This window comes from Ascidia mentula, chromosome 9 (assembly GCF_947561715.1).
Source record: "Ascidia mentula chromosome 9, kaAscMent1.1, whole genome shotgun sequence".
Classification (NCBI taxonomy): Eukaryota; Metazoa; Chordata; class Ascidiacea; order Phlebobranchia; family Ascidiidae; genus Ascidia; species Ascidia mentula.
The window spans coordinates 11,856,282-11,878,916 of NC_138574.1; the positions used below are offsets into that span (position 1 = coordinate 11,856,282).

Sequence of the window (22,635 nt, forward strand, 5' to 3'; positions counted from 1 at the left end):
ACAATAAGTAGCAAATGACATTACTTGAACAGAAACTATTAAAATTGGCTTGGCAGATAAAATATTTCCATCGGGGCGTTATTAAAATGTTGGTTGGTGTAATGGTTCTCAGCGCTTTTTTATAAAATTTTTCTCTCTAGATAAACATTCGTCATTCTCACTTGGGTTAAAGCAGGACATCCCACAATGACCGTCACAAGCACATCGTTTCCTTCCTCTACACTGCCAGTTATGCACACAAGGTTTTCGGCATGGATAACCCGCCAATCTCTCGTTTCTTCCGGGACATGAACCTATAACATATTTTTCCTATAGTTGCGCTAGATGACATAAACACTAAACGCACTCCAGTTTTGTTTATTACAGAGGCGTATATCCATGATGATCACATCAAATAAAACTTTTGGGCAATGTGCTTGACATATCCTATAATTCTGGCCTAAAACATAATTGTATTCCAGAAAAAAAAACAATGATTTTCTTTGGGTGTAAGATATTCTTCGCATGCGAGACATTGACTTTATGATAACTTAATTAGACTTTCGAAGCAAAGTGTAACACACAGCACCAGCCCAAAAACGCCCCCAGCTGTTGTATTGGAATTTTCAGCAAAATGCTCGTAATTCCCACAAACTTGAAGAGCATACACTTATTTTCCGAAATGAAAAACTTAACTTAATAATTTACTTTGATATGAGTTATTTATCTTCAAAATTAAACTTTATACCGCATCTGGCAAAGACATATGATTCATCCTCGTTGTTGCTGCAATCTCCAACGCCATCACACACTTTGTCGACGCTTAAACAAAGATCACTGTTTGGACATCGAAACTTGTTGTTAGAACACGGCCCTGTTGCGCTGCTACCTGCTGACAATAGGGATATTGAAAATTTTAATTATACCCTGTCTTCAATTTGCCAAGTGGTCAGCGTAACATTAAAGTAATAATTTAGTAACGCTGCAGTAGGTTTCAATGAATAGTTCATTGCTGGTATTTGTGTGATGACAGAAACAAAATTATTTCCCCAAACCTCTACTTGATCCAAGTACATCAGGCTCTTATGGCATAAAGCACTTTAGGCTGTGTAGCCAGTTTTTGTTTAAATCACTTAATGTTCAAGGAGATAAACTAAACCAATATCCGTTTTGACTTCAAAGTTAAACATCTTGCTATCGTCGCGATAATTCAGGCTATAATCAATTCGTGTAAACGGAAAATCAAAAGTTTATCTGTGGTTACTTACGGCTGAAAAGTGACTTTAACAGCAAGACAACCAATATCCAAGTCTTCATCCCGAGGAATCAAACTCAAGCGACAGAATGTCAGTTATTTTGTTGGGAACAATTCTTTTTCTGCTTATCTGTTGACCTGCTTCCCCTAACAATATGTTAATCATGCACAAAAACACCACTAAACCTACAGATTTTGATTCTAGTTATGCCTCAACATATCTTACAGAGCTAGGCTACTATTGGCGAAACTTGAGGAGCGGAATTTGTATTTATGTCTGTTGCTGTCCCACATTGCTTAAGAACGCCAGGCATGATTCGGGAAGTAATCGACGATACTTGTAGTTAACATTGTCGCAAGGCATACCGCATAACACTGGTTCTGGTTGTTTTGTTGAAGCGATTCCTGCATGTGGCTTTTTAGGATGCGAAATTTCCAAATTACTTTTGTCGTCGATTTGTGTTGTTAAGCATATCTGTCAAATACGTTTATAAAGCTCCACATTCAGCTGTTGAATAAACGTAAGAAATATAATTCATTAATCATATGATCATATGCAAAGTGGAGCCAATAATGTGAGTTGGCTGTTTGGTAAGCAAAGTCGTCTGATAATCACACCAGCTGCACTGATGAAACCTTATAGGTCGAAACAGTGGCCATTTGTATGCAGCTCACACAATATGTCATTAAGTTTGTTCAAAACCAAACTTTAACGATCTTTGATTAGCATTTTTTAAAAAATCCAATATTCCGATCAGCCACATAAAGTATTACAAGCTGTAAGAATACGAGCTTTCGTGCCAATTGGAATTTTCACTTTTTCATGTTTGCGGCACATAAACTTGTGTGTGAAAAAAAGCAGTGCAAAATTATTAGTCAGATGCAACCTTTTTCCACCAGTAGAGGGCAGGCAATAGTTACAGACAATGGTTCAATTATGGATCTTGCACTGTAAATACTTTCTTGGTAATGTATTTTATTATCGCTAACGTGTTGGCATAGAAATCATTTTTTAAAATTGGATCGCAGAACAAAAAATTGAAGAAGCCCCGAGCTAAGTAACACATGTGTTAAAATAAGTAGAAACTGTATTAATACTGGTAGTGTGGTCGCAAAGAAATTAGTGTGGCGATAACTTTATATGATCGCGGTAAGGACGTCACGAATACTCGTATTTGCCGAAGAAAACTGCACGTGTTAAGGATGAAAAAAATAACACACAGAGAGCTGACAGATGAAAGACTCGCTGAGAAAATGTAGTGATTATCAGATATCAAGCAAATGCAACCAGGCCATAAAGAGCAAAACAGCGTAATGTTTTTACATTGGTATTTGTACTGTTTAAACAACAAAAGTAAACCATTTTATTTTGAGGAGTTTCTCGAGAAAAAATTCTCTGCTGTTAACATGTGATATTCTTAACTCCTTTATTTCATCTGATAAGAAGGTCAAGACACCGGGAGAAGTTTACTTTGATAAAGGATAGATTGTTATTCATGAATGGAACTTCGTCGTGTAACCAATTCTTTGAGCTTGAGTGAGTCCATCGCAAGGGCCAATTAGCATTGGACTGAAGCCTCGAGGAAAGCTGCCTCTGTCGAGCGTGAAATACCACTTGTTACAAGCTCGGTCGATTCCCTTTGGTATCACTCCATTGGTTAGAAAAAAAATGAAGTGGCCCTTGTATTTGGGTAATGTGCAAATTTTTACCGCTGCATCAGTCCAACATGCAATTTTTAAATTGTATCGATTGCTCAAAACAAACACAATTCTTCTTGAGAGGTTGAGGTTTATTTTTGACAAACTTTTTTTTGGGGAAAGTTGTGTAATTTAGACCCTGCGTGTAATTCGGATTCTCCCCTTTAAAAAATATACGCTGGATGACAAAAAAATCTTTTGTACAGCTTGAAAGAAAATCTGATAAAACGCGAAAGACAGGCGAGTTGAAACTTCTCGAAGTCCGGTAGTTACAGATAGAAATACAAAGTACGTTAATTTTGCATTTGTTTTAGAGATCAAACTTTATTTCATAACTGTATGTTGTATATCCAAGTGGGCATGATTTTTGCGTTGTATAACTGTTACTGCCTTCGGTATACAAAGCCGAATATGATATTGCTTTCCGAGAGTAAAGTGGGTGGAAAAACTGTGTAGAAAGTTGTGTAATTTGGACCTGTATGATGTGTGTAATTTGGCCCGGGGCAACAGGAACTGATATCAATTATGTATTCATTATTGTCAGAACACATTTTACACATGATCTATAATATTAGACATATCTGAATAAAATATGTTATTGAAATATAGCTAACAATCAACTATATGTTTTTCAGCATTATTTTTAACTACCTGTTGATATGAATACTAATGAAAATTAGAAGTAAAATATCTTAAATTATTTGGGAAACTTAAAAATACAGAATAAAGAAGATAAAAATAAGGTCCAGTCATCTTGTTACAGTAAAGAAGATGGTTAAAGTATCTGTATTTTATTAACACAGTGCATCTTGTAGGTCTAGAATTGCAACCTCAGTTTGTATCTACTGTCTCATTTTTTGCATTTGGTATTGTAAAGTCTTTGCATTATATTATTGTTTTTTATTCTCTAGGTTTTTTCGCTATTTCAATTATTTTTCTGTTCTTTTCTTTTATTGAATAAAATAAAATATTGTGGAAATGTACAAATAATGGGGACAAAATATTTATGCAAAGTTGCCATCACTTCTTAGAAACTGAGTGGAAAAGAAATCGCATGGATTGTAAGTGTTACAATTTGTACACGCTGCTGTTCCAAATTATACACTAGGCGTGTAACACTCGTTCCAAAATTTCCAAATACTAATTATTCCCTACATGAAAATAACAGGATTCTGTTTTTTTGCTTTCAAAGAGTTTAGATGATAATTTATCAAATCGTGTTAATAACTCTTTTGGTGAACATCTATATTTTTTTAGATTTAAACCGAAGTGGTCCAAATTAAACGACTTTTCTATCCTCTGCTACCTAATGTTTTGACAAATTTCTCAAACCCTTGACACTTCCAGGTGTTTTGATAATCGGCTTCATGGATCATATCAAGCAGTTCTGGCATGTCGAATGCCATATGTATGTATGTATATATAGGCTATGTGTATTGCTTTGGTAGTTATAATACATTTTTTTGGGTCGGTAAATGTCCTGCTGTGTAACTGAGAATAATTTTGTCACAATGCAAAGGGTTTTGTATGGGGTCAGTGTTAAGTTGTTTTGGACAGTTTTAGTATTGGTTTTGGCCAGGCAGTTCGTTTGAAGGTGTTGTGGAAAATATAGAGTATCAAAATGTTGAAGGGCATTTATGTGGAAAATTGAATCACAAGAAATCCCCTGATTCCTGATTTTGTGTCAGTGTCACCACTTAACAAACTGACCTAGTAAAAATTCTTTGCGAGAAGACTGCCTAAATCACTTCCTCAGGGGCATATTATGTGTCTTCTTTATTTACAATCGCTCTGAAAAACAACATGAACTTACTAATCACATACAATTGCAGTTAATCGTTTATGCATTGTAAATGCTTTTAAAGCATAACACGGCCGTTTTTAATTTGAAATAAAAAAAATTCGACATGAGGTGGTGTTAAAAGGCAAGTTCCATGTGCCACCTATTGTGCAGATTCGGGTTGAATCGCCAAAGAGTTCTGCTTCATGGTCTTTACACTTAAAACAACAAAAGTTGAAATTTTTAACACGTCGCTGATGAAGTGATTCGCAAATGATGCCTTGGTTTCATGTTGTTAGTGCATCAAAAGAATTTTTATTTCAATAATCAGTGCGTAGCCTTTCAGCTGTTGCACTGATATGATATTAGGTAAGCGGACGCTAAAAACAACGGTCAATTTTCCACTAGAAGGGCAAAATTTGCGTTGTTATGACATTTTATTGGGGATAAGTGCGCTACCAGGTAAAGAAAATTAAAAACCGCAGTCTTAATGCCATAAAATGTTACCGTTGCTATTTATTTTAGATTTAATCCACTATAATTGCGCTAGACCTGTCATCGGTTCGTGTGACTCAGGTGGCTGTATTATTTTAATTGCCGTTAAAATTGCGGTTTAAAACCCTTCGTCCAAGCCAAGCCAGTCAATGTGTCGCTGTTAATTCTTGCTGAACATATTTTTTACTGTCTCATTCATTGTCACTGTGACCAACCCACTTAGTGAGTGGGTTTACTGATATGCCCGCTGGTTAGGGTTTGTATTTCAATGAGCTGACAGTGGAAAAAAGTCCCTCCTTAGGCTTATTGTTGCGCAACACACGTAAACAGGTTGCGCGGTTGTCGTCGGTAGAACGAACTAATAGTGAGACATCTGTATACAATTGGGCTTGCATAGGGCGAGAAATCCAAGTTTAAGTAAAAGACAAAAATGCTTTACTTGTCAACGAGAGGGTCAGTGCACTGTTTAACGAGAAATCACCGTCATATACATATCACACTAGTATGTCGGTAACGAAGAAGACCATTAATAATTTGAAGTGTTAAATTATCACCTTTAGGTGAATTTGAGCGCCGGGAGGAAACGTTTGACCGTTTTCGGACACGTTCACACCATCTGGAAGATCATTAGGTTGAATCGTGCAAGGAATCACTGAAATTAGATTCAAGAGATGTTGGTTTGCAAAATTGATGTATGTGAAGCTCACTAATTAAAATTCTTGTTGCCAATGATTACAAAGCATGACTTAAGTCTTACACAGAAAAAATAAGCTAAGAATGCAAAAAAAATACAATGTTTTTTTTACGCAATCCATTATTCAAGAGACACCTTGGGTTGTGCAACATATTGAAATCAGCATTTCGCTCAATGAAAAAAATCGTTTATATTTTGCAATTATCCAGATTATGCGCTTATATTTCGAAAATGACCTGTTATGCGGTTTGGGATTTACCATTCCACTTGCAATTAAACAGATATATATGGGTAAACAGATTTATAGTGGTGTGTGGCCGATAACAGCATGACGTCACCACCCGTACGTGCCTTATTTGTGACGTCAGTCAGGGCAGCTCCATATAATAATGGAGTTACACCAACTGCGTCATTCAAACTGATAATGGCACAAGTTCTTGCCGAAACGTTTATCGTATGAAACATGACAATGTTGACAACAGTGAGGGCCAGTTTCTTTATTGTCAGAATTATGAGCAAATCCGTAAATCTTGTTACTAAACAGATTTGTTTCCACACTGAATTTAGTTTTTCCATTGATAAATTCGAAATATACTGAATTAGCCCCTGTACCCTACCAAGTGAAAATAAACACGATATGTTGAGATTACGTGTCTACATACAAAGCAAGCAATGCAGCTATTGTTTAGAGATGGTATGTGCGTAGTCATACCAACATTATCAAGTTCTGTTACATTAAAAACCCACAAATAAATAATCTGCGTGATAAAAGCTTCAATTTCCAAGTTACCGTCACATGTCGGCAATTCCCGCCCCCATTCACCGCTGTCTAAACAGGCGACTCTTTTCCTTCCGAGCAAAACGTAACCATCAGCACAACTAAATCGGAACAGGCGACGACTTGGATGAGAGATTCGCTCAGAACGAAGACGGGGAGATTGGATATTACAGTTGCCTGCGTTAAAGACGGTCGGTTAAAACTAAACGCAGAAGACTTCCACCTTTACCTGGCAACTACGTGTTTAGATCAAACACATAAACCAAACAACATAAGATCAGGTTGGTTTTTGTTTGTCCAAAAGTGCTGTGTCGTGGTTTTTAAATTACATGTACGGGTCATTATTTTGTGAAAAAAAGAATTGGTTTATTGTTAACAAGCGTTGGGAGACCATTTAGTGACAAGATATCGATTTTATTACCAACGTCTTCGAGAGGATATCCAGTAGATTTAGGAGTTGACTGAGTGGTGGCAACTGTGCTTGTAGTTGTTGGTAAAATTTCTGAAAATAAGTTTCACCATTAGGAGATTCTCATTGCAAGATGAAAGTCACTTCATGTGTATAAACAAAACGTGGTAAATGGAATGTAAAGTTGCACACTTTTGGCAACCAAGATATCCAGTTAAGCTAAAGTTCAACACAATATTTCTGTGGCCAACACACAGTATATTATACAAACTCGTCCAATTGCCTATTGTACGATTTTTGTGTAGGAAGTAACTAGAAGTCGCAAATAAACGCATCAATGCAGCGTGACCTCGTTTTTTCTGTTGAATGATTATTTTTTGTCACACTGGGATTAGAAACCAGAATGTCCTGGGCACGAATCCTGATCAGGTTTTCTTCAAGGTATATGGGTCGGACGCTTGACCGAAGTTGCTAATCGCTTTTTTAACCACACTAAGAATAAAGCTACACCTACTAGTGAAAATCAACCACAGAAAACCATTCTCACCAGAGGGACGTTCGACGCACTCATACAAAGTATAATCAAAAGTCCAATACATTCCTGGCAAACAGGTTATTGTAGGGGGGTGACCCTCGGCAAGTTGAAGGGAGGGGTTTTTACACTAAAGTTGAAATAACAAGAAAATGTCGTTCAGCTAACATAACTTTAAAGACTAGTTTTTAGAAACAAAGAGGCCGCAAATTAACCGAAAAAACTTTCAATGCCTTGTATTACAACTGGGTTCAACAACCAAAAAATCAATGAATGAATTACTTGCAGTTCAATGGATTTTCCAACTTTAAAAAGTTTTTCGTCATCAGTTTTCAATTCTACTCCAACTACGTCTACATCGGGTGATAAATCGTTGTAAAAAAACACACAGGGTCGCCCTAAAAACGAAAGTGTTTCTTATCGTTATATTTCGCAAATTAAATGCATTTTCAACAACATCAATAATTATGGGTGCGCTTTGGTAAGAGCATACTAGTACATAAACCTAAATACATGGAAATTAAAGTTATTCTAATCAGAGAGCAACAAAAACTTCCTTGCAGGCGTTTAAGTGTTTAAATATCAAAGGAAAGGTAGGATTTAAAGGCTTCAAATTATTAAACTTTTTCTTCTTTCTTATACCTCCGCTGTGTCATTTACACTCGTCAACTTTCAAATACATTTCTACTGACAAATCACAAAAATACCTTGACATGATGGAATTTCTTGTGACCACCCATCTGTGCAATGTATTTCATTGTATGCAGGTGTTTCGTACCCTGGCGCACAGATCACCCGCACCCTTGATCCATATTTCCACCTGTCTGTGCTGTTTTCATGATAATCCAAGCGACCATTGCGTGGTGTTTCAAGTGGAGGGCAAGGGGCGTGACATGAAGCATTATTGGGGTGGACATCCCACAATCCTCCAGGCCCACAATGATATTTCCTCACGCCTATTAAGTCTTTTTCTGGATCAGAACACTGCAACAAATTGTGTTTCTGAGTTGTTTGGAAAATTTTGTTCTCAAACCTGTTTAGTTATTTTAAGAAACCCTCTGTACTGACAAAAACTATTATTCAACTAATTAAAGACAATAACCTTTTTTATATCATTGGAAATATTTTCAATATTGTGAAAAACATCTACCTACTTGTAATGTGATACTTTCACCACCAGGAATCCACTCCTCATCAAATGAAACAATATCATATCCAACAACTTCAACCCCGTCTGACAAAAAAGTGGCTTCCAACAGACAAGGCGGAACTGATAAGTAAAAAACACTACAGTGAAAGTTCGTTAGGGTTTGTTGCCTCATAACCTACGTTTACAGGTTGTTTGAGGATCAGACCACCCGCCTGCTTCACATACAATGTATTCTGTAGTCGGTCGATAACCTTTACTGCAATTTAACTTCATTCTTGCTCCAATTTGTCGAAACACAGACTCTTGGTCAAGAAAAAAGAAAAAACCGTTGGCAGGATTGTTTACCAGCCTGCACTGAAAAACTGCAAACAACAGGCATAAGATTCAATCTAAATATCAATGCCTAACATTGTTGTATGATTCTTAAAAGATATCATTAAGAATGCCCTGTATTTGCAACTATTTCCCACAGTGACCCAGACTTACTTTATGTCAATAACAAGTTTTAGGGTGCTTGAATTCAAAATGTTCAACAAGGATATAAACGTACCCTACTACATTATTCCTTTACAACCAATTTTACTTACCATTGCAACTTGGAGCTGCATTAGTCCAACCATCCTCAGTACACAGACTTTCAGGAAAGTTGGGTTGATAACCCTCATTGCATTGCACTGTTACTTGTGTTCCAACATCATTTACATACAAATCCTGGCCATTATACAATAGTCTTCCATTTTCAGGGACAGGTAATTCATTACATCTACTGGCTAAAGGCAAATGAAATATGTATTTCTTATAAAATGATGTGGTGGCCACTGTAACCAACAATGATCTAATTAATTGTAGCACACAAATTACATTTTCATTGATAGAAAAATTTATAAGATATGTTTATGACTATGTTATGTGTAAGCTAAAAGTACCACAACATAGTTTATTCAATGTGTTACTTACAAACACATCTTGGTAACTCATCTGACCAGTCTCCCCTTTCTGTGCATGTGATGACTTTATTCTTGCTGGGAAGATAACCTTCATCACAACTTACAAAAATTGTGGTTCCAAATTCAAATCCCGAAGCTTCCGTTTCCATGTACTGTATGCTACCATGTTGTGGATTTTGTAATTCTGGACATGTGAGCACTAAATCAAAGAGTTGATGTGGTGAAAATCAATAAAAGAGAATGTTTTTACTTTTGTGAAAATCAATAAAAAATAAAATTTTTAGTATACATACAAAGTCTAGTTTGGTTTCAAAAAACTTGCTAATAAGCAGCACCTTGCTCACAAAAAGTGCCATAAAATCCAGGAAGGCACTGACACATGCTGTTTTCATGACATGTAGCACCATTCAAACATGGCAGTGAAGCACAAAATCTTATACCTGGAAAGATGAGGAAGGATACTCAGTTGGTATAAAATATGTGTTTAATGCTGCAATAATACAATAAATGATGAAGGGGAACTTTAAATTTAACTTACTGGTTTCGCAGTGTACACCTGTGTAGCCCACATGGCAGACACAAGAACCTGCTGCATTACAATGTCCACCATTCAGACACGGACAGTCTTAAAAGAATGTTTTTAAAATATAACATGAATCTATTGGAAAAGTGTTTATTTGAAAAACCTCTTTCACAGAGAATTTTTTTAGGATGTGAGCAGTCTCCGTTTATCCAACATTGCGACTTTGTCCAACTGGGCAGAATCCAGCCACACTTGTAAGTAAACATGGAGGTGCAATAACCAGTAGACCAATGAACAACTCGTGAACGCCAATATTCAAACTTATAAACACTGTTGTCCGACCAGTAACGATTCCATTGACGACGTTTTCGATTATATCTTTGCTCCAACCCAATCCAATAAAAATCTTAAACAAAACAATGAGGTTAGTCCTTTTTGGACATTAAAAAAACATGAAACAGATTTTTTTTTATTCACCTTTGTCAACTTTATATATAGGCATTTAGATTTTTGTATTAACAAAGTTATGTTATCAAAACAACTATCTTTACACTCAACTTCCCAGTGGAAACTCTTGTACAAGTTGGCCTTCATATTTAAAACATTGATAACTATTGTTAACTTTTGCCCATTCAAATATTATTTTCAAAAATAACTACCAAAAAATGTTTTTTTGAAAAAAAGAAAGTTGGCCTAAAAATGTAAAAAAAAACATAAACACTTACTGTATGGTGTGGAGTCCATATGATCTCCAATGGCTAAAAATACATCTTTTGTTTTTATCATGACCATGCTAGCACCATAACTTTTACAGTGAACTTTGGCCTGTGGCTGGCTTTTTTTCTCGTCAAAAAACAAATACTCTTTTCCATCATAAAAGAAAGTGGAACTTGGATCTGAAACAACAAACATTTGATATCAGATATGTTATTGTAGTCTCTGTGAATTGTGAAATAATAAAAACAACACCTGATAATGGACTGCATGGTTCATTTTCACAGTGTTTTCTTTCTACATTTTTCCCCCTGCACATGACAGTATTGGGAGGTGAATTCGGACATTCCCTTCTCCTTAATTGAAACCCTGAGCCACATGTGGAAGTGCAAGGACCCCATAAGTTCCATTCACCCCAACTGTTCCTTGTGACTACCCAAAAAGACCAATTTTGGTAAACAGGCGTTGTACTGTGTGGTTTACAATGTACATTGCATAAAATTCTTGGTTACTTCTATGCAATACCTTCACAAGTTGGAGTTTCTGCAGACCATTTACCCAAATGACAACGAACACTTCGGGCACCAACTAATCGCAAGGTATTTTCACATGCAAAAGTTACCATACTTTCACTCCGATGGGTGATGGAACCACCAGTAGGTGGTGCAAGATGGCTACAAGCTAAAAAAACATCAAGTGTTTTTTTATAGAATTGTGAGGACATAGTAAAATAATTGAAACAAAACTAAGCATGTAGCTATTTGTCTTTGTTTGATTTGTCAATTTTGGTGGAAAATACATTACTTCAAGTGCACATGAAAAACCAAGCAAATTTGATTGCAAGGTCAGAATGTTTCTGTTTATACATTCTAACCATGTAGTCAATGCCAACAAGCAAATTCTTGTCTTTAAGTTATACTTACGAATTGGATCACAAGAAAGAGGTTGAGGAAACCAAGTTCCTTTAATGGTGCATGTGACATTTCCCTGACCATGAAGTCTATATCCATTGTTGCATTCAACTCGAACCACAGTGTTGATAGCATACACATGTTGGAATGGAACAAGGTGACCATTTCGCACAACAAATTTTTTACATTTTACTTCTGCAAATCAATAATTATTCCTGAGAATGAAAATTGTGAAATAAATCTGCTAATTCTTGCAAGCACTGAGGCTTTTTTTGTTTTTAATCTCTTGTTGTTCTGCATTTTATACACAGATGATGCTGTTCAAAGCGAAATATATTTGTCTTAAATAACAAGCTGACAGATTTTAACCTACTGGAATAAATATTTCCATGTTTGTGGTAAATCTGCATGCCATAACCAATACAGTTGCATACTAGCATTTAAATTAAATCAAATCAGAAAAAAAATAACAAACCAACGCAGCTGGGTTGTGAACTTGACCATTTTTCTGTTGGTAAACACTCAGTGTTGTTTGCACCTTCTAACCGATAACCATGCCAGCATGTGAAAGTAACTGAGGTTCCCATTGGATGGCCCACACCTGTCTGTAAACTTGGTTGCATTTCACCATTTTCTAAATGCTGTATTGGGGGACATTTCTTAACTGAAAAACAATATTCCTTTAAAAATTACAGGATAAAAAATTTTACATGCATAAACAAGGTGCAGTATTTAATTCTCCACAACTTTATTAACTGAGAACAGTTTTTAATTCACAGCAGTTTGAAGTATCCTACTAAACACTTACCCACACATCTTATAGTATCAGGATTTGTACTCCATTTTCTTCTCGAATTACATGTAACTGTTTTGAGTTTAGATGATGTTCCTGCTATTTTGAAACCTCTATCACATGCATATGTTACTTTTGTACCAGGCAAAAGATATGGTTTATTAGGGTTTTGGTAGGTTATGGTGACCACCGCATTTGACAGACGTTCCGGGCACTCCCGGCACTTCAGATCTGTCACAATAAAATTAAATAATTAAAGGATGTAGATATAATCTGATGATCCTAACTGCAAGAATACTATACGTGTAAGAAAAAACATTTCTGTCGACATAGTTCATCTAATCTGGGCTTGTTTAGGTTTAATGTTACTAAAGCAAAATTTTCCACTGTACACAAAATACGTCCATTATTGAGACACCTATTTTGAGAAGTTGGGCACAGATCACTGCAGAGAAACAGTAAAAATAGGAAGGTAAATACGAACAATATTTTAACTGTATTTTGCTTGCACATATATGTTTAACAGCCTAAACATAGTTATATGGTTTATTGACATTATAATAAACTTATTGAAATGCCAAAAAAGGAGTTACTGGTACTGTTGAGAATTATTAGCAGGGTAAAATTTCAAAAAAAAATTCAAATTATCTAAAATGAACTACTTGAATGGGGACATTTCTTAACTGAAAAACAATATTTCTTTAAAAATTACAGGATACAAAATTTCTCATGAGTTAACTTTTTAGATATTTTGTGATTAGACATCACATCAAATTTAGACACTGGTTTCAGAATTTTAGGTGCAGTATTTAAATCTCTACAACTTTATTAACTGAGAACATTAATTCACAGCAAGTATCCTACAAAACACTTACCCACACAACTTATAGTATCAGGATTTGCACTCCATTTTCTTCTCGAATTACATAAAACTGTTTTGAGTTTAGATGATGTTCCTGCTATTTTGAAACCTCTATCACATGCATATGTTACTTGTGTACCAGGCAAAAGATATGGTTTATTGGGGTTTTGGTAGGTTATGGAGACCACTGCATTTGACAGATGTTCAGGGCATTGCCGGCATTTCAGATCTGTCACAATACAATTGAATAAATTAAATTGCAATTAAATACAATTTAATAACAGATAAAAACTTATTTCTGTGGATATGGTTCATCAAATCTGGACGTTTAGGTGTTTTGTTACTAAAGCAAAATTCGCAACTATTTCCACCATTATTGAGACATCTATTTGTGGAAGTTAGGCACAGATATTTGCAGATAAACAGTAAAATAGGAATGAAAAAAGGAGTTACTAGTACTGTTGACAATTATTGGCAGAGTAAAATTTTAAAAATTTAATAAAGGCAAATGAACTCCTTGAATGGAGGTTTGGGCGCATTGTGTCTGTTTTCAAGAAAACTTGTAATTTCCTGGACGAAGACCAATCATTGGCAATAAGTTAATCCAAATTTATAGGGTTATTTGATAAATTTCAATTGTAAGCATGACCAAAAAAACTGTATTACCCTCAGAGCAGGTGGTGCCTCCAAAATCTGGTGTACAAGTACACGTAAAGCCATTAACTTCATCCTGGCATGTGCCATCATTTTGACATGGATTACTTTCACATTCATCACCTAACAGTTAGTTAGCCAGTTATGGTATAATAGCAACATTTTGTGTTTCGAGAATTACATAACAGTAGTAAGTTCGAAAAACTTTGTTAGTGGTTATTACAAAAAGCCCCCACATAAAAAAACTTTTTAGGACAATTACGGGTATTCTACGTTTGCTCATTTTTTAATCATTAACCAGATACTTACTGCAAGCTTCGTCTGCAACTGTTATATCATCCAAGCTGACAGTGCCAGATGTTGCCACAAATGACACTTGTCTGCCTACTCGATTTTGTTTTACCGTCAATTCTCCAGGCATCCATAGACTGTGTGATACACGATCCCTCCATCTGCATTAATAAAACATTTCGCTGCAAAAATGGAAATACGCAACTGGTGCATTGTTTTGCATATTAAAAACATTACCGTATACTTCCAGATATCTTCAAGACCAAGTGAGAGTTGGAAGAGTGAAGTTTGTAAAAAAAGTTAAAGCACTTGTCATTGCCTGATTGCAGGATTACTGGTGATGAAAGTGACTTTTCACTGGTGTAAAATGAAGCATCAACAACATAACCTGCAAGGCAATTTTCAACTCTTTATATGTAAAATACGGATTGGCGACGACCAGTTTGTTTGAATGCAAAAGAACGAAAATAACACCTCTTCTGTTATTGCGATCAGTGTATGTGAAACGGCGTCTCCAACCTTCTAAAGGACTAGATGTGTAACCACAAGTTGGACTGTGGAAATTTTCAAAGTCGCAATCCAAATGAACTATTGAGAAAACGACAATAGTAAAATACGTGTTTATCTTGATAGTTAGTTGATAGCAGTTACCATGGCAATTGGCAGACCCTTCCCAGATGGCATCGGCATTACAAACGGCAAATGAGCTTCCAGTGTTTCGAAATCCCTCGTTGCAGACAAATCGAACACGTGACCCCAAGACGTAATCCACACCGCGGTCATCCACTCGGCCATTTGGTGGCGCATCAGGAGCATTACATCGCCTTACTTAAAATATATTTCACTTTATCAGGTGCAAAATACAACTGTAGAAGGTTAGAAATGAAACTATCCAATTTTGTAGGTTTAATCTGGTTTTCTTTTGAAATTTGCAGCTTTCAAAAGATCATCAGTGAAAAGGAAAGACAAAACTTAGCATGTTTGTATTCTTACTTTCACATGACTGTGCGGTTCCCGTCCATTCTCTATCGGCTCCACAGCGTCGAGGTGATTTGTTTGGGGGAACTTTTTCATATCCTAAATAACGAATGAAATAAAATACTTTTTTTCGCAAATTGTGGACGCATATATTAATAGAAGTTTTGTTTACTCTAAGCTTTATAGTAAATAAGCATATAGCTAACCGGGGTTGCACTCATAAGTTATTGCAGCGGCAAAAGAGTAGTCACTCCCGACCACACGACCGTTTTCTGGATCCTCTGGTATTGGACAAGAAACTTTGCCGCAAAAATGGTTCGACCTCGACCACGTGCCGTCAACTCGGCAATACACATTTGCATCTCCAGATGAATCATAACCTAATAATAAACAAGGTTAAAGGTTTTTTAAGAAAACTGATATTGCTTCAAATACAATTAGTTTTTAATGCTTTACGTGACTTGAGTTTAACTTGGTTATTTGTAAAGATTCGATGTTTATCTTTGTATGTTTATCTGACCAACGTAAACACAGCAAACAAAGTAGCCTGTCGTAAACTTTTACCTGTAAAACAAACATAGTTGACAGCTTGTCCTGGACTGAATGCTGTTTTTGTGGTATTTGGGTAGGCGTTTTCTCTTCTCTTTGGAACAGTGCATGCAATTTCCGCTATAGCCAAACATAAACCAGACATTGTGAAAATTGCAATCTAAAGTGGTGCTGTCGCGTATTTGTAATTGCGTGATATTATCACTGTGACACTAATCTTCACATTAAATATTTTTTTATTGAGACATCTATTTTTAGAACTTAAGCACAGATATTTGCAGATAAACAGTAAGAATAGGAAGGCAAATAAAAAAAGTATTTAAACTGTATTTTGCTTGCACAGATATGTTCAACAGCCTAAACACAGTTATATAGTTTAACTGGTACTGTTGACAATTATTGGCAAGGCAAAAATTTACAAATTTATTTATTCAAATAGGCAAATGAACTCCTTGAATGGAGGTTTGGGCGCATTGTGTCTGTTTTCAAGAAAACTTGTAATTTCCTGGGCAAAGACCAGTCATTTGCAATTAGTTAATCTGATTTGATAGAGTTATTTGATAAATTTCAATTTTAAGCATGACCAACAAAACTGTATAAAAACAAAACGCCTCTTTTAGTTAATTATCTCTATCCCGTGCATAAGGCCCAACCTCACTTACACTAAGTATCGATCAGAAGAGATAAGCTGATAATGTGCGAACAAAGAGCACTTTTATCTATATGTGTGTGACGTAATTTGTGACTTACTTCGGTGATGTGATTTACGGCCAATCCTGCAACGAAACAAAAACATTTTTTGTTATGAAAGAGCACAACCTCGGCCATGATTTAATCACATGCAAATCTCAGAAATTTCTCTGCGACATTTCTAGCATTTCCTATAACACCAAAAATCACAAAAAATGGTGGATTTGCTCAATGCATATTGTACGGTTTAACCGCTTAAAGTTAAAAAAACATTTTTTACTGGAAGCTATTTGCAATTGGTAAGTTTTGCTTGTTTTTCCATTGATAAAACTAACTCAACATATACTTGTTGTCAGGTTAATTGCAGACATAATTCTTTTATCTTCACAACACACAATAATAGGAATTGAACAAAGTTTTTACTTGGAACCGCTAATCGTTTCTTCAATCCAGCTTTGCATCTGCGCAACATCTGCGTAGTAGCCAGGATACACAAAGCCATCTGTTTCATCCCTAAGAGCACATTCAATTCCAAAACTGACAATCCCCATTTGTATCCAATAACTTTCGCCAGTTTGGGAATCCAAGCGCTGTTACAAGATTTTAAACAAATAAACAAACATTTGTATTTAAACTTCATACGTATACCAAAGAGTTCCATTAGGCATTTCAAGAAACTTTATAAAATAAAGCATTACTTGGTTTATGAGCGGCCCACCACTGTCTCCAGTACACGCGTCAGACAGAGTTCTTGCAGTTGTTGGAGATCTGGCACAAATCATGCGGTTCGTGTAACTCAAAGCCTGTCTTGTTGTTCGCGTGTGACGTTGGATTCCTTGACGACACCTGATCAAAACAGCAATAAAAAGTATCGTCTTTGTCTTGATTGATGAAGTTATTTTTAACCACAATAATACTTTAGACGAACAAATCGTTACCAAACTCTTGGAAAAAGGCCATAAATGTAAAAATGGAATATTTTCATACATATTGTCTGTTATTATAGGACACAAACATATTTAGCTTTTTTGTATAAAGTGACGAGTGGTATTTACACTGCATCTGGTTGTAGTTCTTGCGTGGTTTGCTGCAGAATGTTTGGTATGGTTTGACTTTGATAATTAGTGTGTCCAAATCCAGTTACTACGACTGTTGTTCTGTTTTCTCTTTCACCTGTAAAGTGCAACCCGTTATTACGTGAAAGACATTCTAAATTTAAAAAATGACAAATGTTAAAAAAGCTGAGTTAAAAAAGGCGAAAGCGCGGTTAGAATTTAACATATTTTACCACAGGCAGCTGAAGAAAATTGTTGGACATACTTAGTCCGTTACTGTGTATGATGGTTCTGTTTGAAAGATTACTCCAAGGAAGACACACGGGACGAATGTACGGAGATAAGGGGATTGTTCCATTGAATTTCGGCCTTTCTTTTGTGGCGAACCAATCCGATTCATTACGTAAAAAACGAAGCGAGACTCCGATTCTAATCTGAAAACGGAGGTCCGTTTGGATAATCCTGTACGTTTCATAAGAAAAGTACCTTTGGTATACTTCATGTAGAGAATGCAAAAAGCTGTAGGAGATACGTTTACGCGCATCTTATTTCTCTTTAATCTCAAATCAAAACATTAAATGGGTCAGGTGAATCGTATAATAACCAGATATTTTACTGTACACATTGGTTTACGTCACGCACGAAATTTTTCCAACTTTAAAGACGATAATAGTGCCTAGAACGTACCCTTCATTGTACTGACATAATGTTTGTCACGGAAAGCAAGAACACAATATTTACAGGATACGTTTACATCCAATAAACTTTCTTCATAAAGTATGATCAAAGTAAACGAACAAACCCGTTTTAATAAACTCACCAAAGCAACATCGTAATCATAATTGATTCTCAGCCACCCACGAATCTGTCGATCAAATCTTGGATGAAGATATATTTTCCTTGGTGTAAACAGTTCAACTGCAGAGTCCAAATTTTCTATCAAACTGGGGCGTTCGTAAACACCTGTCAATAATTATCGGTTTAACATCAAAGTTATGTAACGATGTAGGACCTATCAGAGGAATGCCCCCACAGCACGTGTCACTGGCATGTTTTTTTTATATTAAGGTCATAATTTTCTTGAACAAACATAATTAAACTAAATGAGTAGAAGATCTTTAAATGCGCAACTGTATTTGTAAAGACGAATTATTTTCAAAGACTTCAAAGGCACACTGGCCTCTCACTTGGTACAAGATGTACCGAAAACTATTGCATAGTTCATCCTATTACAGTAAAAAATAACGGGGTAACCAAATTGCACAGCGCCCGACAACACCATGCGCTGTGCAATTTAATCTCTTGTGATGGCGGATGTAATAAACGTCAATGGCGAAATATCGGCGAAGTTGGCGGCACACAACGTTCAGCAAGGAGCAACGCAATTCTCGCAGTGTACCAATCGGAGGTTTCCTGTTGGTGGATATTGCTTGCGGCGTTGTTATAAGCTGACTCCAGACACTTGGAGAATATGTTGTTGCAAAATAAAAAGAAATCTCAACCGAAATCTGAGGATTTAATTTAAATCACCTGGCGGTCTTTTTGAAAAATAAAAGTTGCATCAACATGATTTATTGCATGCTTTTGCATGCACATTGACGACCACAATTAAAACTGTTCCCAAAGAAAGTTGAATAAACGATATTTATTCTTACTTAGCTGAATAAAAGTACGGTGTTAACTAACCTACGGCGAGAACCAAATCTTCGATATGTTCGATGTCTTCATATTTGTCAAACACGTGAGCTGCTGTGAGAATCCACTGCTGGTTAATAAGCGATCCGCCACCCATTATATTGAGATCATGGAACAACTACAAATACAAAAATCAAATCTAGGTAATATATTGTTGATAATAAATTTCAGTTGTCTTTTGTATAGTTGTCTTTGACGCAATGTGCTTAATAAGCAGTAACTGTTTCCGGAGATAAAGTTCGAGACATTTCATGTAGCACAATGACAAAGAACTGAAAAGTAACTTACTTGTGTGCAAAAGTTTGTCATGATGAGCACCTGCCATGGCCAAGTGTGTTGTTTTACCGATTTACCTCCGACTACTCGCCCGAAACCGCGCTCATGTACGATTGTGTTGATAACATTTGATTGGCCACAAATCTTTAGATCTGTTAGAATTACGTTTAATAAGGAAAACAACACTAAAGTTATTAAAAAACAATGGAAACATGTTATGTTTGCTTTATTCAAAATTACTACCGTATAACTTTTACGTTCGAATCCTTTTGCCAAACCATCCACATTTAGGTTAAAATTGATTTTGTTGTCACGTTACCTGTACAATTTACATCAGCTCGTGTCCATTGTTTTCTTGAATTGCAGAAAACCTGGGGACCAATAGGTGTCATTCCCGGAGGGCACGCATATTCAACGAAGTCACCGTGTCTAAAGTTTGAATTCACTTGAACCAAACCACGGTCAACGAAACGCACCACACTGTAACCCACACTGCCTCTAGCCGGTGGTGGCGAATTCCCACAGGTGGCCACTTAACAATAAGTAGCAAATGACATTACTTGAACAGAAACTATCAAAATTGACTTTTAATTTGATATTTCCATCGGGGCGTTATTAAAATGTTGGTTGGTGTAATGGTTCTCAGCGCCTTTTTATAAACTTTTTCTCTCTAGATAAACATTCGTCATTCTCACTTGGATTAAAGCAGGACATCCCACAGTGACCGTCACAAGCACATCGTTTCCTTCCTTTACACTCCCTGTTATGCACACAAGCTTTTCGGCATGGATAACCCGCCAAACTCTCGTTTCTTCCTGGACATGGACCTATAACATATTTTTCCTATAGTTGCGCTAGATGACATAAACATTCAACGCATTCCAGTTTTGTTTATTACAGAGGCGTATATTCAGGATGATCACATCCAATAAAACTTTTGGGCAATGTGCTTGACATATCCTATAATTCTGGCCTAAAACATAATTGTATTCCAGAAAAAAAAACAATGATTTTCTTTGGGTGTAAGATATTCTTCGCATGCGAGACATTGACTTTATGATAACTTAATTAGACTTTCGAAGCAAAGTGTAACACACAGCACTAGCCCAAAGACGCCCCCAGCTGTTGTATTGGAATTTTCAGCAATATGCTCGTAATTCCCACAAACTTGAAGAGCATACACTTATTTTCCGAAATGAAAAACTTAACTTAATAATTTACTTTGATATGAGTTATTTATCTTCAAAATTAAACTTTATACCGCATCTGGCAAAGACATATGATTCATCCTCGTTGTTGCTGCAATCTCCAACGCCATCACACACTTTGTCGACGCTTAAACAAAGATCACTGTTTGGACATCGAAACTTGTTGTTAGAACACGGCCCTGTTGCGCTGCTATCTGCTGACAATAGGGATATTGAAAATTTTAATTATACCCTGTCTTCAATTTGCCAAGTGGTCCGCGTAACATTAAAGTAACAATTTAGTAACGCTGCAGTAGGTTTCAATGAATAGTTCATTGCTGGTATTTGTGTGATGAAAGAAACAAAATTATTTCCCCAAAACCTCTACTTGATCCAAGTACAGGCTCTTATGGCATAAAGCACTTTAGGCTGTGTAGCCAGTTTTTGTTTAAATCACTTAATGTTCAAGGAGATAAACTAAACCAATATCCGTCTTCACTTCAAAATTAAACATCTTGCTATGGTCGCGATAATTCAGGCTATAATCAATTCGTGTAAACGGAAAATCAAAAGTTGGTTTATCTGTGGTTACTTACGGCTGAAAAGTGACTTTAACAGCAAGACAACCCATATCCAAGTCTTCATCCTGAGGAATTGAACTCAAGAGACCGCAGAATGTCAGTATTTTGTTGGGAATGAACAATTCTTTTTTTGCTTATCTGTTTTCCTGCTTCCTCTAACAATATGTTAATCATACACAAATAAATCACTAAGCCTATTGATTTTGAATCTAGTTATGCCTCAACATATCTTACAGAGCTAGGCTACTATTGGCGAAACTTGAGGAGCGGAATTTGTATTTATGTCTGCTGCTGTGCCACATTGCTCAAGAACGCCAAGCATGATTCGGGAAGTAATCGACGATACTTGTAGTTAACATTGTCGCAAGGCATACCGCATAACACTGGTTCTGGTTGTTTTGTTGAAGCGATTCCTGAACGTGGCTTTTTAGGATGCAAAATTTCCAAATTACTTTTGTCTTCGATTTGTGTTGTTAAGCATATCTGTCAAAAATGCTCATCAAGCTCCACATTCAGCTGTAGAAGAAACGTAAGGATTATAATTCATTGATCATATGATAGGCAAAGTGGAGCCAATAATATTAAATGGCTGTTTGGTCAGCAAAGTCGTCTGATAATCACACCAGCTGCACTGATGAAACCTTATAGGTCGAAACAGTGGCCATCTGTATGCAGCTCACACAATATGTCATTAAGTTTGTTCAAAACCAAACCTTAACGATATTTGTGTGTTGATTAGCATTTTTAAAAAAATCCAATATTCCGATCAGCCACATAAAGTATTACAAGCTGCAAGAATACGAGCTTTCGTGCCAATTGGAATTTTCACATTTTCATGTTTGCGGCACATAAACTTTTGTGTGAAAAAAAAACAGTGCAAAATTATTAGTCAGATGCAACCTTTTTCCACCAGTAGAGGGCAGGCAATAGTTACAGACAATGGTTCAATTATGGAGCTTCCACTGTGAATGCTTTCTTGGTAATGTATTTTATTGTCGCTAACGTGTTGGCATAGAAATCATTTTTTTAAAATAGGATTGCAGAACAAAAAGTTTAAGAAGCACCGAGCTAAATAAAACATGTGTTAAAATAAGTAGAAACTGTTTAACACCGGTTGAGTGGTCGCGATGTAATTAATGTGGCGATAACTTAATATGAT

General features: G+C 36.1%; 2 protein-coding genes across 21 annotated transcripts in view; both read right to left on the bottom strand.

Moving 5' to 3' along the window:
* Positions 1 to 1,405, bottom strand: part of LOC145912937 (sushi, von Willebrand factor type A, EGF and pentraxin domain-containing protein 1-like) — a 34,708-nt gene extending 33,303 nt beyond the window's left edge. The window contains exons 1-3 of the mRNA XM_083000407.1: positions 1,248 to 1,405; positions 728 to 871; positions 162 to 293 (exon numbers count right to left, since the gene is read on the bottom strand). Of these exons, the coding sequence (XP_082856533.1) occupies positions 162 to 293; positions 728 to 871; positions 1,248 to 1,296 (325 nt within the window). The 5' untranslated portion in view covers positions 1,297 to 1,405. The remainder of the gene's footprint in view (positions 1 to 161; positions 294 to 727; positions 872 to 1,247) is intronic.
* LOC145912932 (uncharacterized) overlaps positions 1 to 22,635 on the bottom strand; it is a 100,276-nt gene that overhangs the window by 15,866 nt on the left and 61,775 nt on the right. For 11 of the 20 annotated variants that reach the window (XR_014403322.1, XM_083000401.1, XM_083000389.1 and 8 more), the window contains 21 exons: positions 16,008 to 16,112; positions 15,650 to 15,823; positions 15,459 to 15,542; positions 15,117 to 15,293; positions 14,940 to 15,053; positions 14,703 to 14,853; positions 14,484 to 14,626; positions 14,187 to 14,297; positions 13,534 to 13,749; positions 12,674 to 12,889; positions 12,341 to 12,529; positions 11,878 to 12,060; positions 11,480 to 11,635; positions 11,210 to 11,386; positions 10,966 to 11,136; positions 10,404 to 10,646; positions 10,256 to 10,342; positions 10,053 to 10,157; positions 9,728 to 9,916; positions 9,358 to 9,540; positions 8,950 to 9,132 (listed from right to left, as the gene is read on the bottom strand). Coding sequence is in view for 19 of the 20 variants with exons in the window: in XM_083000401.1 (XP_082856527.1) it covers positions 8,950 to 9,132; positions 9,358 to 9,540; positions 9,728 to 9,916; positions 10,053 to 10,157; positions 10,256 to 10,342; positions 10,404 to 10,646; positions 10,966 to 11,136; positions 11,210 to 11,386; positions 11,480 to 11,635; positions 11,878 to 12,060; positions 12,341 to 12,529; positions 12,674 to 12,889; positions 13,534 to 13,749; positions 14,187 to 14,297; positions 14,484 to 14,626; positions 14,703 to 14,853; positions 14,940 to 15,053; positions 15,117 to 15,293; positions 15,459 to 15,542; positions 15,650 to 15,823; positions 16,008 to 16,112 (3,357 nt within the window). In the remaining variant the exon portion in view is untranslated. Of the gene's footprint in view, positions 1 to 4,607; positions 4,931 to 5,761; positions 5,860 to 6,691; positions 6,857 to 7,100; positions 7,182 to 7,625; positions 7,751 to 7,902; positions 8,019 to 8,327; positions 8,605 to 8,774; positions 8,891 to 8,949; positions 9,133 to 9,357; positions 9,541 to 9,727; positions 9,917 to 10,052; positions 10,158 to 10,255; positions 10,343 to 10,403; positions 10,647 to 10,965; positions 11,137 to 11,209; positions 11,387 to 11,479; positions 11,636 to 11,877; positions 12,061 to 12,340; positions 12,530 to 12,673; positions 12,890 to 13,533; positions 13,750 to 14,186; positions 14,298 to 14,483; positions 14,627 to 14,702; positions 14,854 to 14,939; positions 15,054 to 15,116; positions 15,294 to 15,458; positions 15,543 to 15,649; positions 15,824 to 16,007; positions 16,113 to 22,635 lie in introns of those variants that run through there. The other 9 variants (XM_083000394.1, XM_083000383.1, XM_083000390.1 and 6 more) reach the window with 8 other exon arrangements.